At 42.9% G+C, this 16313-nt stretch overlaps 1 protein-coding gene across 2 annotated transcripts in view; it reads right to left on the bottom strand.

The window, feature by feature from the left end:
• Positions 1-1787: 1787 nt before the first annotated feature.
• METAP1 (methionyl aminopeptidase 1) overlaps positions 1788-16313 on the bottom strand; it is a 42772-nt gene continuing 28246 nt past the window's right edge. The window contains exons 7-12 of one of the 2 annotated variants that reach the window (XM_075929646.1): positions 15788-15926; positions 15182-15313; positions 10274-10417; positions 5064-5129; positions 3505-3692; positions 1788-2993 (exon numbers count right to left, since the gene is read on the bottom strand). In XM_075929646.1, the coding sequence (XP_075785761.1) occupies positions 3529-3692; positions 5064-5129; positions 10274-10417; positions 15182-15313; positions 15788-15926 (645 nt within the window). In that variant the 3' untranslated portion in view covers positions 1788-2993; positions 3505-3528. Of the gene's footprint in view, positions 3693-5063; positions 5130-10273; positions 10418-15181; positions 15314-15787; positions 15927-16313 lie in introns of both variants that reach the window. The other variant, XM_075929644.1, reaches the window with a different exon arrangement.

The following is a 16313-nucleotide window of genomic DNA, read 5'->3' as shown; positions in this document are numbered from 1 at the left end:
ATATCAAGGGCCAAATTAAGTACCATGAACATCCCTTGGTAACTTCACAAGATGCTGGTTGCTTCGTCCTGCTTCCTTTCCCATTTGGCTAAAATTATACTTTGCCTTCCACTCCTGTGCTACAGTGTCACTGTTAATGAGCTAGCAGTAGTAAATAAAGTATGCTGGAGGCCTGCTTGCAGATCAGTATAATGGAAATCCTACACGATCATGCCATACTCCTATCTACAGATTCATGTTTAGTCCATTGTTCAGACATGGTTTCATGCTGACGAAGTGTTTAGGAAGAAACAATTTGATTCATTTACCACCTTAGGCTGTAGGTATTCCAATTAAGTGGATGCAAGACCAGTTAAGTCTAAGAAAAAGTTAAAGTAGGGAGTGAAGAATCCCAATGAGATCACCCTGAACAGGGTTTCTTAACATGCAACTTCAGACATATCAATTCTGGTTAAGTCATAGCATCCATAACTTCTAGGGTGCGCTGCCTGCACTACTACATGATGTGAGTAAGTAGTGTGACACAGAGACTCCATTCGCTCTTGTTCCAAAAATGAGAAAGTAATTAAATATTAATTATATCTTAAGTATCTGGCTCAATTAGTAAAAAGCCAGTTTTTGTAATAACTGGAAAATAATTATAAGGATCCCACCCCAAACCAACAGGCCTAAAAGCCCTCTTAGCCACTTAATATTTTGACCAGTTGACCATTCAGTTAAACGGCAATTTTTGTGATGTAGCATCTGCTAAAGAATAAGAAGGGATAAAGCAAAAGTTTTTCCTCTTAATAAAAATTGTGCTGATGTCACTCACACTGTTATGAATTGTAGCATGTGAAATATTTACCCATTTTGAGGACTTTCAGACAAATCTGATTCCACGTAGGAGCAATACGAGCCTGTCAGCCAAGCCCATGCAATGACAGTCACGTAAAGGTTGGAGAATTCACTCTGCATTTCTTTATTCCACCCCTTCCCCTTCACGTAGTTCAAGAATTTGTTTAGTTTCATGCTGTGCATTGATCTTCAGCATAAATTGTAACTGCTTGTCTCCTTGGAAAATATCCATGCATAGCCAAAACTACTACATGCTACAAGGAAATGGAAGCAGCTTCCCTAACCCCATGTATGGGCTGAGGAACGAAGTAGGTACCTAAAAGGTAGCTTCAGAGCAACTCCACAGTTGTGCTTTTGGCAGCATCCTTCAAGTAAAGAGAAACGCTCAGAAATTCAAGACTCTTTGTAAACAGTTTAAATCTTATCAAAGTTTCCATCTATTTCCAAAAATTTGGAAGAACCAGAAATCTAGTATGCATGTGTAAGCAAAACTACAGCTGGACACTTTTTAAATCTAGACACTGGAAAAAAATACAGATAGGAGGAGAGAGAAGCCAAACTGTTCTGCTTTTTAGACTGATTTGCTATCTGGTGTATTAAAGTTAAGATCCTAAATATAAATTATTAATTGAGAACCAAAATCCCATTTGAGAATTGTCCATTTAGTTATCCTACTGCAAATACTTAACAAATGTATATTAAACCATGCCTGAGGGAGTTTAGCGCATTGTTAAATTAATGGAATTAACCTACGATGAATCTGATAAGGATTTTTACAGGTTCAAATACTCTTGTATGTCCCCAGGGCTCAGAAATACTGTGTTATAATTTTATACTATAAAAATAGTTTCCATTAAAAGAAGCTGCAATTTTTATATGCCAAAGTGAAGACTTCCTGTCACATATGCGCACACAAAAAAGTCAAGACAATTGTACCCACTCAGGTGGCATGGTGGGCAAATTTCCATGATAGTCATCCCAACTTTTAATCTCCTTAGTACATTACATACATGGCACTCAACACAGGTAATTCCACTCAAATATTGCAGTCTGTTTTGTTAAAATCTACACTTACACACGTGCGCACACGTGTGAACCATTTTAGGTCATTTTTTACTGTATCATTAAAAATAATAAAGGTAATGAAAATGTTATCACAATGATACTCTTACAGCAATAAAGGTCTGAGGCACTGTGGGAAGAGAAGACATTTTCTGGCAAGTTTCACATTTCATTGTGTCCACAATGGGTCCAGTTCTGTGATGCATTAATTGCTCTCAAGTTTAATTGGTGCCAACAACAGGTGAGAACACTCAGTGCCTTCAAAGACCAGGCCCGCTGTGTGACAAGAAGTCAGACACCAAGTAAAATGTGCACTTTATGCCCATGATTTTATGATTTGATTTGTCTTCATTGGTTTAAGTTTTTCTGGCATTATAGTGTTTCAAGGAAAATAGACATTGGAACTGCAACTGTGGGTGAAACCATTTTCATTACTGATTCAGAAAAGAAAAAAATCTCGGCAGAAACACTAAAGACTCAAGGGTAGGGCAGGGGGAGAGGCTAACCAGCTCCCATACTCCTTTCAGAGCAGGATGGTGGCACCCTAGTCAAGATGCATGGGGAAAATTGTTCTACTGCTGCCCACACTGTATCTGGTCTGAGGCCAGCACTTCAGTTTCCAGGGCTGTCAGCCTGACACTTCTCAAGAGCTTGAAATTCACATAAAACTTTCTTAAAATTCCAAGAAAACTAATACAGCAGCAGTAGCTCAGACATTTCCTCTTCACTCAGATATGAGCATTATTTTGAAATAGTTCTGAATCTCCTCTTGCTGTAATGTCTTCACTTTGCAGTCCCCATCCCCTCATATCTCTAGGGGAGAGGCCCCTCAATAACATGCACAGTAGCGTGTAAATAATTTTGTCTTGGTGACCCAGCTTATTCCTTTTCATGTTCAGGTATGAAGTAGCAGTTTCACGGTGAACTTTTGGTGCACCGAAAATTCTGACCACCGAAAATTCTGCTCTTCAGAAAGGCAGCTCTTTGCAGGAAGCAATTTTCAAGTGATTTTATAAGCAGAGAAGCAGCATTAACAATTTCCAGCAAGAAAGATGTCTATGGTCTCAATTACAGCAGTGGCAATTGACAAAGATCTGGGACAGAACTAAGGAAGACAAGTCTTGGCAACAAGTGCCTCTTTCTAAGTAGTTATCCCCCTCCTCTGTCTGGTTATAAACAAAGCCCATTTGCAGAAATGGCAACAATTAAAATTGCAGGTGCCACTATACATAGAGAAAGGTCAGGCACATTGAAGAAGTGAGAAAAGACTTGATGCACAACACATCAAGTCCTCAGTGGGAAAGTAACCTACACTTTCTAGATAATACCATGCATGTGCAGAAAAAACTGTAGGTCGGGTTGAAAGCAAGGGGGGGGGGGAAATGAAAGAAAACAAAAATAAAGAAAATACAGTGTGTTGTGGACAGGATGGAAGCAGAAAATATTTTAAATACTTCGTTTTCAGATGCTGGGTCAGGTTCTTCAAAATATGTACCAAATGCTGTATTCCTCTCTTAACTACAGTCAATGAGAACAAAACAAATGATAAAATCCCCCTCTGTTCTGTACTCTTAATAAAATGCATAGTACAGAGACAAAAGATACTCATATCCATCAGTTCAGTCTAAACTAACACTGGGACATGAAGTGAGGACGAATACTGTCCAATCGCCGGGTTAAGATTTCACAACCAGTATCTGTGACCAGAAGCGTGTGCTCAAACTGTGCAGACCGCTTTCCATCTCTTGTCACTGCAGTCCAGCCATCAGGCCAGGTTTCATCTTGCCACCCACCTAGCAAAATAATTTAAATATTAAAATTGTTCACTGAGTGTTACTTTTTGACTTTTGTTTTCAAAATCACGCAAAGTATGGACAACGGTAGTTCTTAAAGGTGTCTCTTCTAAGTAGTATAGAAACAGTGAATTATGAATGTGTATTACACTTGAATCAGAATTAATTTGTCAAAGGCCTCTTAAAATTTCCAATTTTTGGCATACTTTTTCCACTTAGCTTCTATCACTGCTACACCATGCCTGCTTAATAATACACAATGAAACATAAGACAGACAACAAATGAAGACAGAACTTCAAACTCAGTTTTCTTCAGTCATTACAGTCTTTTAGAGCTTATTAAAGTTGTTAACTTCATTCTGCAATAGCAGCAGACTTACCATGGCAGAGTGTCACTAAGCTGAGAGTATAAAGTTAACTGGCAAGAGGCAAAATTTTGCCTTCCACATCAGACCACAGTATTTCTCTTTAGCTTGCCAAGTTCAGTATCACATTTAAAGACAAATAGTCTTAAAAAAAAAAAGTGCACGAGGAAACCTCTTTTCCTCTGCTCATTAATTCAGCTCTGCATCCCCTCAATACAGGTCATACCCTCTACCCTCTTATGATTTCTCCTTACCCATGACCTCAATTTTCCTCACCAGCATGTATATGCACACCTGCTTTACCTTTGGAGACTATCTATTGCCCATGTGTCTCACTCTCCCAGTGAGGAGTCTCTCCTCCCTTCCAGTTCTGCCCACATCCTGTTCCCTGGAATTGGGGGAATGAAAAAGAACCTACTTCCCAGAACCTGCTCCTGTGGGACTCAGCAACAGTGCAGTACAGGGAATAAAGGTTTGAGCGCTGCTGGGCTCAGTGTCAGCAGGGACCAGGGAAGGAGTGAGGAAAAAAAAAAAGAGAAGGAGCCCAGCTCTTGGAGGGTCTAGTAGAGAAATAAGGCTTGGCAAGGAGGGACAAAGAACTGGAAAGATGCCTCTTCAGAACCCTGGTATGTAGGGGGTCATAGCATCCCCACTGGCTGCATGAAGCATCATTGCAAGCAAAGGGGAGAAGAAGGGGCAGGGGCAGAATCCCGCATCCAATCTGGCACTGGCTCCCTCAGAAACTCCACCAACTGAAGCTCTAAACTGGCTTCATCCCAGCCCCTTAGAACTGGCACAGCCAGGCAACTGTAGGTAGAAACCCTCTGTAAATTGCAAAGGTATTTGCAGGATGGAAAAAAAAGCTTTCGGGGATGAATATGGCCCCTGGGCCATCTGTTTGACACTTCCCGTTTAGAGGAAGCTCCATACCAAGAAATGACACCCCCAACAAATTCCACTTCCTCACTCTTTACTTAAGTCCCCTTCTTCACACCTCACCACTTACCTTCACAAATCATTGGTTCAATTGTAAAGACATGACCAGGCTTCATCACTCCAACAGCCTTATTTTCTGAAATGAAATTAGAACATTAATTATAGTTGAACACATCTTCCAAGAGTGAAGGTCAAAAGATGTATGCAAGGGATGCTCAATCCCCTCAATGCAGTGTACTGCAGAGCCACCTACATTCCTCCAAGTTATATTTCTATCTCCCTCCCCTCCCTTCTCAGCCTAATATACATTATTGTTATGCTTCCATTTCATGAAAAGTGCTTGCAATTCATTCCTGTCTTTTCTAGACCTCAGTTTTCACTCCATGAAAGCAATCAAGTCAACAAAATGCAGAAACTCCAAGAGAAGTTTTTTTTAAGAATATGAAAAGCACAAGTGGCAGGTTGAATGAAAAGCATATGGCATAATTGTTTAAAAATATTCAAAGAAGATTTTAAAATGTCAATTTGTTTCTATCGTTGATTCTTCTCTGAGCAACAAAAAGTCAAGAAGAGATGGGATTCAGATCATCTTGCTGTCCAGAGTTGCCATGTCAACAAAAAGGTTTTTTATCTTTACTTTGGCAAGTAGAGTCATTGTGTTACATAAGCAATTTAAGAATCTGGGGTATACTAATAACGTTTGAATAGGGAATATATCTAATGAAAGTGGTATGTCAAAAATCATCTACATAGCTTTGACAAATCTCAACCATTATGTCTTCACACTGATTCACTGTACATAGTACAGTAAATCTTTCTTACACTTAACAAGGCTTCCCTTAACCCAATCATGTGCTGCTGTTGCATGCTATAAACAATTATGCTAAGCTTTCACACACACCCCTTTGTTTCTGTACGAGTTTCACTCCTCTTGTAGATTCTGCTTCTAATCTTGTTCAGCAGAGTTTGTGGACTAAACTGAGTGGTTTTTGTGGTTTGTTTGTTTTTTCTTTTAAAATGCATTTGGGTTTAGCCAGAAAGGAACTGACCCTTCCACTCTGTTCTCATTAACAATTCCACTTTAGATTTTTCCTTTTTGCTTTTGTCACTCATCCAAACCTAAGGAAAATAATGCATTTCCCTCCTCAAAATGAAGCTTGCTTATTGTTTCCATCAATAAGCGTCCATTGTCCCTAATATCCAAGAAGAATGTGAATTTCTCTCTCAGGTTTTTTTTTAGTTACACTAAGAAAATTGGGTAATTACATATCCACCACCATTCTAGGTCCACCTAGCCCAGTATCCTGTCCTCCAATAGTAGCCAATGCCACTTGTCTCAGAAGGAATAATCATCAAATGATCCCTCTCTCCCAGCTTCTGGCAAAAAGTGGCTAGGGACACCATTCCTATCAATTCTGGCTAATGACATATCCTCCATGAATTTATCTAGCTCATTTTTTAACCCTGTTATAGTCTTGGACTTCACAACATACTCCAGCAATGAGTTCCACAAGTTAACTGTACATTGTGTAAAGTAGTATTTCCTTTTGTTTGTTTTAAATTTTCTACCTATTTCATTTGGTGACCCCTAGTTCTTGTATTATGGGAAGGAGCAAATAACTCTTCTTTATTCACTTTTACACACCAGTCATGATTTTATAAACCTCTATCATAATCCTTCTTATCATATCCAAACTGAAAAGTCTCAGTCTTATTAATCTCTCCTGTTTTATACTTGTAGACATTTTGTTGCCTTTTTCTGAACTTCTTTCAATACCCAGATATCTTTTTTGAGATGAGGCAACCACATCTGTACACAATAGTGAAGATGTGAATGTTCCATGAATGTATAGATATGCAATTAATTATTCTCTGTTTAAGTCTTAATCCCTTTTTAATCATCCCTAACATTGTTTGCTTTTTTCACTGATGCTGCACATTGAATGGATATTTTTAGAGACCTATCCAATATCTCTTAAGTGGTAATAACTAATTTAGTCCCCATCATTTTATACGTGTAGTTGGGATTATGTTTTCCTATATGCATTACTTTGCATTAATCAACATTAAAATTAATCTGCCATTTTGCTACCCAGTCACCTAGTTTTGTCAGATCCTTTGTATGCTCTTCACAGTCTACTTTGAACTTAACTAGCTTGAGCAGTTTAGTATCAGCAGCTAATTTTGCCACCTTTTTCCAGATCATTTGTGAATATATGGAATAGGACTGGTCCCAGTACAGACCCCTGGGCGACACCACTAGTTACCTCACTCCATTCTGAAAACTGACCATTTATTCTTAACCTTTGTTTCCTTTCTTTTAATCAGTTATCAATCCATAAGAGGACTCATGGATTTTTATCTCAGGACAGCTTACTTTGCTTAAGAGCCTTTGGTGAGGGACCTTGTCAAAGGTTGTCTGGAAATCTAAGTACACTATATCCACTGGATCTACCTTGTCCTCTTGCTTGTTGATCCCCTGAAAGAATTCTAATAGATTGGTGAGGCATGATTTCCTTTTACAAAAACCATGTTGACTTTTGCCCACCAACAAATTATGTTTATTTATGTGTCTGATAATTCTGCTCTTTACTATAGTTTCAATGAATTTGCCCAGTACTGACATTACACTTACTGGCCCGTAATTGCCAAGCTCACCTCTAGAGCCCTTTTTAAAGACTGGCATCACATTAGCTATCTTCCAGTCATTTGGTACAGAAGATGATTTAAAGGGTAAGTTACAAACAACAGATAGTAGTTCTGCAATTTCCAAAACAACCTCTGATGACAATTCAACCTGAGACAGTTCCTCATATTTGTCATCTAAAAAACTGGCTCAGGTTTGGCAATCTTCCTTACATCTACTGCAAAGAATTCATTTATTTTTTCCACAATGGTCTTATTGTTGTTGAGTGCTCCTTTAGCATCTCAATCATCCAGTGGCCCTACTGGTTGTTTAGCAGGTGGCTTCTTGCTTCTCATAAACTTAAAAAACCTGCTATTATTTTCTGAAATTTTGGCTAGCTGTTCTTCAAATTCCTTTTTGGCCCTCCTAATTATATTTTTATACTTCATATGACAATTTATGCTCCTTTCTATTTTTCTCACTAGGATGTAACTTCCACTTTTTATATGATGCCTTTTTATCTCTCACTGCTTCTTTTACTTAAGCCAAGCCATGGTGGCACTTATTTAGTTCTCTTACTGTGGTTTTCTTAAATTTCAGGTAGACATTTAAATTGAACCTGTATTATGGTGTCTGAAAAGTTTCCATGCAGTTTGCAGGGATTTCACTTTTGGCCCTGTACCTTTTAATATGTTTAACCTCCATAGTTCCCCTTTCTGGAATTAAATGCTACAGTGTTGAGCTGCTGTGGTGTTTTTCCCAGCACAAGGATGTTAAACGTAATTATATTATGGTCACTATTTTCAAGCAGGCCAGCTCTTACCTACCTCTTGGACCAGATCCTATGCTCCACTTAGGACTAAATCAAGACTTCCATTGTGGAATTCAAGACTAGCTGTTCCAAAAAGCAGTCATTGAAGGTATCAAGAAACTTGATCTCTGCATTTTGTCCTGAGGTGACATATACCCAGTCAATATGGGGATTACCTATTATTAATTATTATTATTATTTTATTAAGTTTTTTTTATTTTTATAGACTCTTTAATCTCCCTTAACACTTCACAATCACTTTCACCACCCTGGTCAAGTGGTCAATAATATATCCCTGCTGTTATATTCATATTATTACAGCATGGAATTACTATCCACAGAAATTCTATGGAACAATGTGGTTCATTTAAGATTTTTACTTAATTTGACTCTGCTTTTTCTTTCACATATAGTGCCACTCCCCCACCAGCATGATCTGTTTTGTCCTTCTGATATATTTTGTATCCTGTATTACTGTGTCCAACTGAGTATCTTAATTTCAGCCAGTTTCAATTATGCCTATTATTATACCCAGGGCTTGACAAGTGATGGTGAGCCCTGCTCGCCAGCCGCACGATTTGGCACGCTGCGCATGCGCAGATCGCACTGCAGAGCCGTGCTGGCTTATAATCTACTCGCCCCGGGCGAGTAGATTGACTAATTTGTCGAGCCCTGATTATACAAAATATCCTCATTCAATATGAGACACTCTAGTTGACCTATCTTAATATTTATTGTTCTAGCAGTTATAATATAAGCATTTTACAAACTTGTCTCTGTACAAACATGTACTCCTCTGCATCTGTCAGCTTTCTCCCAGCCCTTACTTTAAAAACTGCTCTATGACCTTTTTTAACTTTTAAGTGCCAGCAATCTGGTTCCATTTTAGTTTAGGTGGAGCCCATCCTTCGTGTATAGACTCCCCCTTTTCCAAAAGGTTCCCTGTTTCCTAAAATCTAAACCCTTCCTCCCTACACCATCATCTCATCCACACACTGACACCTTGCAGTTCTGCCTGTCTACCTAGCACTTGATGTGGAACTGGAAGCATTTCACAGAACACTACCATGGAGGTCCCAGATTTCACTCTCTTACCTAGCAAGTAAATTTGGCCTCCAGGAGCTCTTCCCTATGTCATTGGTACCTACATATACCAGGACCACCAACTCCTCCCCAGCACTACACGTAAGTCTATCTAGATGTCTCAAGAGGTCCACAACCTTCACACCAGACAGGTAAGTCTCAGTTTTCCCGGTCATCCCAAATTTCAGCTCTTTATGCTTCTAATGATCAAAGCCCCAATTACTGACACCTGTCTTCCACCGAATGCACATATATGCCACCTGTCCATAGGGCAGGTAATCCTGCCTGGTACATTGGGTGCAATAAACTGGAGAGCCCCCACGCTGCTGCTGGGCTTCTGCCTCCATTCTCTTTTTACTCCTCGAACTTATTCCTCTCTCAGTAGGGTTTTGTTTTTTTAAATCAAGTAATTTTGGTTTTAGTTTAGTCTAAACAATTTTAAAGAATGTTAAGTGTATCTAGTCCTCTTCAAACTCCTCCTCTAAATGTCTTGAATCAACAAAATCGGGAATTGTCACATGGCAAGTTGTCATTCATTCACAGCAGCAAGGGTCCATTCCCCACCTCCAAAGCAGATGCACGTTGGCCCAGTTTGTTCATAACATATTTTAAATCCAACATTCAAGAAATTATTCTGTAAATACAAAAATCCAAAGGGACAGGCTGTCAAGCCACATACATGACGTTAGTAGGAAAGGAACAAACGTTAATTGTGTTTATTCATCACTAGCCATGTACTGGCAGATAACTGAATACTCACTGGCATAATGTGGCACATTAGGAGCAGTATGGAAAAGCTTGTGGATCCCATGCCCACAGTAGCTCCGAACAACTGAAAAGCCATTTGCTTGGGCGTGTTTCTGAATAATATTTCCCAGCTCTCTATATCGAACGCCAGGTTTTACTGAAAGACAAGACATGCATGTTTTTAACAAGAGCCCTCCTTCAACACATTTCCATCTACTTTGTATGGGCCAAGGTTGCCACCTCCATCTAGCTATCAAGTCAGATTCCATAATGGTCACTGTCTAGGCATCACTCTGAAGTCTGGAATGTCTGTAGCATCAGTGTGAAATGATGGAAACAGGTCCCTGCATAGTTTAGAGCTCTTTTAGTTTCAAATATCCCCATGTTCAACCACCGGGATTCATAGTCTGTAACCATCCAATTTTTAAGTTTACAATTATTTTTGGCTTTTTTTTTTAAAACACGCATGATTTTGTGAATTACAGCAATCAACCAACATACGTGTTCCCTCATCTTCACAGGTGATTAATCAGCCCCGCCCAGTCAGAGGCTCCCCCTTTTCCAAAAACTTCCCTGTTTCCTAAAAATCTAATCCCTTCCTCCCTACACCATCATCTTTCGCAAAAAGGCGTGTGTGGATAGGGAAGAGAGTTTTCTTTCGAAAAAAGAGGCCTCCAGGAAATAACACAGGTGCCCTGGTAGACACCAGCCATACTTATCACAACTCTATACTTCCTGTCTCCTGCCAGCTCTTAAAGCTGCAAGCACCCTGGACAAGGCTTGTGGCAGGAAGCTGGCCTGAGAGCAGCACCTTGACCGCATGGCTCTCCCTACTACAGGCCTTGCCACCCAGGGTGGAGCCACAAAACCCCGCGCCTCCTCCCCCCGGGTGATCACAGGAAGAAGCCCCAGGGGTTCCAGCACCCAGGGTGCGGCACGCCAGGGCTCAACAAATAATGCAATCTACTTGCCCAGGGCGAGTAGATTGCAACCCAGAAGAGCCGGGTTTAGGCGATCTGTGCATGTGCAGATCGCAGGACAGCGCAGCTGGCGAGTGGGGCTCACCATGGTTCAGCGAGCCCTGCGGCACGCAGACACAGCAGGCAGCCCGAGCATGGGTGGGATCCTGATGCCAGGCTCAGGGGAGGCCACACACACGTCTGCCCCTTCCCCCAGAGGGGGGGAGGTTGGGACTCCCAGCACCAGCCACGGCTGGAAGCAAGCTAGCCACAAGGGCACAGGCACGACCTCAGACACCCCAAGGAGTGCCGCACACAGCACACAGGCATGCCTGCACATGCAAGGCACCACCCACTCATGCGGGCAGTGCTGTGAGGCGCAGGTGTGTGTGTGCAGACCCCAGGGAGGGCCAGGCTGCTCCCAGCTCCTCTGATGCCCATGGGATCCCACTGTCGCTGGACACCTCCCTTGCCTGCATGGGGCCCTTGTGAGGCAGAGCCTGCTGTCCAGGCCACACATGGACAGGACTGTTGGTGGCTGCTCACAGAGGAGGCACGGCCTCAGGGACAGTGTCTGCAGGGATGACTCTCCCTCTTAAGTGTTCTCCACAGCCAGACCAGTCGGGACTGAGGGGTGATCCACGCCACCTGTGCCAGCTATCACAGTCCGGGGGGACCCAAAAGCATGCCAGGGTCCGAGTGGCAGAACCGTGCCTGGGACCATCTCATGCAGCAGTGTGATAGCACGTGTGCCGTCATGAGAGAAATGATGGAAGCCCCGCCTGCTGTCACCCCACCTGCTATGCCCATTCTTCCTCCTTCTGCCCCCCATACAATGCCTCTGCTCCTTCCCCAAGCAATGCCCATGTCCCCTCCCCATGTGATGCCTATGCCCTAACCCTGTGATCCCCGGACCCACACAACCCCAACTCTGATAAGGTCCCTTCACCCGAGGTGGGACATCTAGCTAACCCCCCATGCCACTCTGAGCCTGCCTCCCCCTCCAGCTTATGAGCCCCCCTTCTCCCCTACCCACCTTTTTTAATGAAAGATAAATACAGACTTCATTTTGTTGGAAACCAAACAGGTGTCTTTATTGTGAGGTCAAGGAAAGGACAAAGAGAGGTCGGGGGGGAGGGCTGCAATGCCCTGGGGAGACTTACTGGGGTCTTTGAAAGAACCTCTCCCTCAGGGCTTCCCAGATTCGCACCCCAGCCTGATGGGCCTGGCGGATGGCAGCTGTCCGCGGCTGCTCAATGGCTCACCCCTCGTGGCCAGCATCTCCCCTCCACTCCAGGAGAAAGGCCTGCCCCTTCCTCTCCAAAATGTGTGGCCAAACTGATTGCCCACCGACTGCTAGCTGTCTAGGGTGGCATGCTTCCAAATGGCGATTGCAACCCATTTCTCCAGGGGATGGCAGGCCACAGGTGGGTGTCGTGTCTCTGGAGGGCGGGGGCGAGCCAGGCACACAGCTCCAAAACAGTTTTTGGAGCCACTGCTGGTCTTCCCACTGCTCCAGGACCAGCCGGTCCCATCAGTCCAAACTGGTGTCCAGCCTCCAGAAATGCCTCCACCATGGGGAGCGGTTGCCGGAGTGTAGCTCCCGCACCCAGGGAGAGGGTCCCAAGAATAAGCTCAGGGTCGAGCTTGTGCAGAACCAAGAAGGCAGCTGGCACAAAGTGCTGCAAAAACTGCAGCATGGGCGTGTGGCACCACTGCATGCCCAGGGGCAGCTCTGGCTCCATGGCACCAAGAGAAAAGCTGTGGTGTCCAAAAAAGCAGGGCAACCACAACAGGCCCTGCGAGAACTCTGCTGTCCCTCGAAGAGGTAGGCAAGCACGCAGCAGTAGAAGAGAAACGGCTGTCCGGGGGGGTCCCTTTAAGCGTGTGTCTCTACAAGGACTCCGGCACTAGCACTCAGAAGCAACTGGTGACCTCAAGCCCTGGCTGAAGTGGTGCCAGGTGGCCTTTTATGTGAGAGAGCGTCCAATCAGTCTGCGAAAAAGCAGATCTTTTTTTTGATGTGTGTGGATGCTCTTCCGAAAGAAGTTCTTTCAGAAGATCTCTTCCCAAAAAAACGTCTTTCAAAGGAAGCTTACAGTCTAGACATAGCCAGAGGCTTACAGCAGCCCACAATTTTAAGCACTAAGCCTAGGGCTTTAGTTTGCTGTTTGCTGAGCTCTTTTCATCATCGCCAACGTATGGTAAAACGGAGAATAAACTCCACAGTTCTCTTCCCCAAGTGGAAGTAAGGAGGTGGATGTTGTGGGGAATCTGGGCCCACCCCCTTCTCTGGGTTCCAGCCCAGGGCCCTGTAATAGTATCTGCCTGTATGAGTCCCCAATAACTGCTGTAAGACAGCTCCAAGACCCTTAGGCTACTTTTCCACACTTTCCTTCTCTCTGGTTCATTCTCGGATGCTATGTCTAGACTGCAGGCTTCTTTTGAAAGAGCCTCTTTCGAAAGCATCTTTTGAAAGAGCCTCTTTCGAAAGCATCTTTTGAAAGAGCCTCTTTCGAAAGCATCTTTTGAAAGAGCCTCTTTCGAAAGAACACGTCTAGACTGCAGGCGGATCTTTCGAAAGGGAAATCCGCTTTTTCGAAAGAGAGCACCCAGCGAGTCTGGATGCTCTCTTTCGAAGACGGCCTCTTTACATTGAAGAACGCCTTCTTTCGAAAGAGGAACTTTCGAAAGAAGGCGTTCTTCTTCGTAAAATGAGGTTTACCGCCATCGAAAGAAAAGCCACGTTCTTTCGAAATAATTTCGAAAGAACGCGGCTTGAGTCTGGACGCAGGGGAAGTTTTTTCGGGAAAAGGCTACTTTTCCCGAAAAAACCCCTGAGTCTGGACACGGCCCTAGTGTTCAGTTGTTGTTTCCTCTCCTCCTCCTCTCAGCAGAACTTTCCTCCATCCTTCCAGCTACACACCTGCACTAACTGCAGGCAAAGCTGCTTAATAGCCAATCTGAACTGTTTTTTTTTTTTTTTAATTACCTGCAGGTGTCCCAAGTAGCCTAGGCTGGCCTGACTCTGCAGGCCTGGTCAAATAGCCCCAGGTGTTCCACTGCAGCCCCCCCACCCATTGCCTCTGCTGGTTCTAAACCAGCCCCTCCCTGTTACTCTGTGAACAGAGATCTTATATATCTCCCCTCCACTACTTTTTTGTAGCCTTCTGCTCTGACCCTATCATAGATAATAAACATAATCTTTACAATTAAAAAGTTACCCCCTCTTGGGTCTCCCAAAGCATCCTGAGCACTGTCTCTTTTTTTTCCCTCCTAGAGCGAGAGCAACTCAGGTCATGGACTCTTAGGGTATGTCTACACTACCACCCTAGTTCAAACTAGGGTGGTAATGTAGGCAACCGGAGTTGCAAATGAAGCCCGGGATTTGAATTTCCCGGGCTTCATTTGCATAAAGCTGGGCGCTGCCATTTTTAAATGTCCGCTAGTGCGGACTCCGTGCCGCGTGGCTACACGCGGCACAGAGTCCGCACTAGCGGACATTTAAAAATGGCGGCGCCCGGTTTTATGCAAATGAAGCCCGGGAAATTCAAATCCTGGGCTTCATTTGCAACTCCGGTTGCCTACATTACTACCCTAGTTCTAACTAGGGTGGTAGTGTAGACATATCCTTATTTCTCTTGCAGAGAATCAAATACATGTTTGCATATGAACAAACCACAGTGTCACATATGAATTAGTTTATCAAATAGAGATTATTACACCTTTTCCTTAACAACGCGCATTCCAAATAAAGTTTGCAACAACCATCAACAGAAACTAAAATACAGCAACTTAAGAATGACCCTGCATTATGCAGTGTTTAAGTGTATTCAACTAGCAACACGCATTAAGTATGGTTCTGTAACAGCAGTAATTCCTAAGTAGCAGTTTAAACATTAGAGTTCTAGCATCAAAAATCAGTACAGCCTGACACCTTAGGCTTCAGCAATGGTACTTACCTGCATCAATTGCTTGCATTAGGCACTCATAAGTTGTCTGAACTAGCCTCCTTGCACCCTCATCAACGTCTCCAACATAAAACGTCTCATTCAGATCCCCATGATAACCATTGCGATATATAGTGATATCCACTGCAAAGAACATCAAAGAGAAAACTTCTCACTTCCTGACCTTTGTTTTGCTTAAGGCACAACAGTAATTAAATACAAAGCATTCTCAGAACTCAAACCATGCAAAACTCCAGTGACATTAACTTAGCCACACTGTCCATCTTATAGATTTTATGGTATGAACTAGCAGAAGTGTAATGTCGTTAAACGGTTCTCATTTAATAATAGCAGCTGGAAACTACATGTGCGCAATATGGTCATAACAAGAGTATTTCTGAGTTCTTTTGTCTAATTCTGTATAGTTGGAATTTTACACAATCCATGAATTTGGATACGTAGATACTACACATAACAAAACGCTAACTCATGAGTGAAGAAAAACAACTTCCAACCACAATGTACCACCCTAAAAATCAAAACCCTACCCTAGTGTTTGAGCTGTAAAGACTGGATGCAAATAGAGCTATTGAAAGGTCTGACTTTCATGTCACCTACCATTAACAATATCACTCTCTTGCAATGGCCGTCTGTCAGGAATTCCATGGCAGATCACTTCATTCACTGACGTACAGCATGACTTGGGGAAATTATAATAATTCAGTGGGGAAGGATAGCAGTTCCTGGCAATGCAGGCCTAAAACAGATTTAGAAAACATACACATAATACATTTTAGATTAGCAAAGCCATTAGTCAAGGAGTAGAATAGATTTTGAGTAATGTCAATATCTTAATTCTGTACAGTAATTCCTCATTTAACTCTATAGATATGTTTCAGAAAATGATCGTGTTAAGTGAAAACGTGCTATGCGGGGTCAATTTTCCCATTGAAAATAATGGAAAAGGTGGGGGTTGAATTTCAAGCGATGGTGTCTGTTGGGACTGGGACATAAGGTTGGGGGAGAAAGGAGACTGGTGTTTGTCTCTGGGGAAGGGAAGGAGAGGAGAGGGGAGGAGACCGGGTTGGGAGTATGCCCCTCTGACAGGTCTGCTGGGACCTGCACTGCGTCCGGCGAGGGGGGG

This window comes from Pelodiscus sinensis, chromosome 5, assembly GCF_049634645.1.
Source record: "Pelodiscus sinensis isolate JC-2024 chromosome 5, ASM4963464v1, whole genome shotgun sequence".
Lineage (NCBI taxonomy): Eukaryota > Metazoa > Chordata > Testudines > Trionychidae > Pelodiscus > Pelodiscus sinensis.
This window is presented reverse-complemented; position numbering and strand designations above follow the sequence as displayed.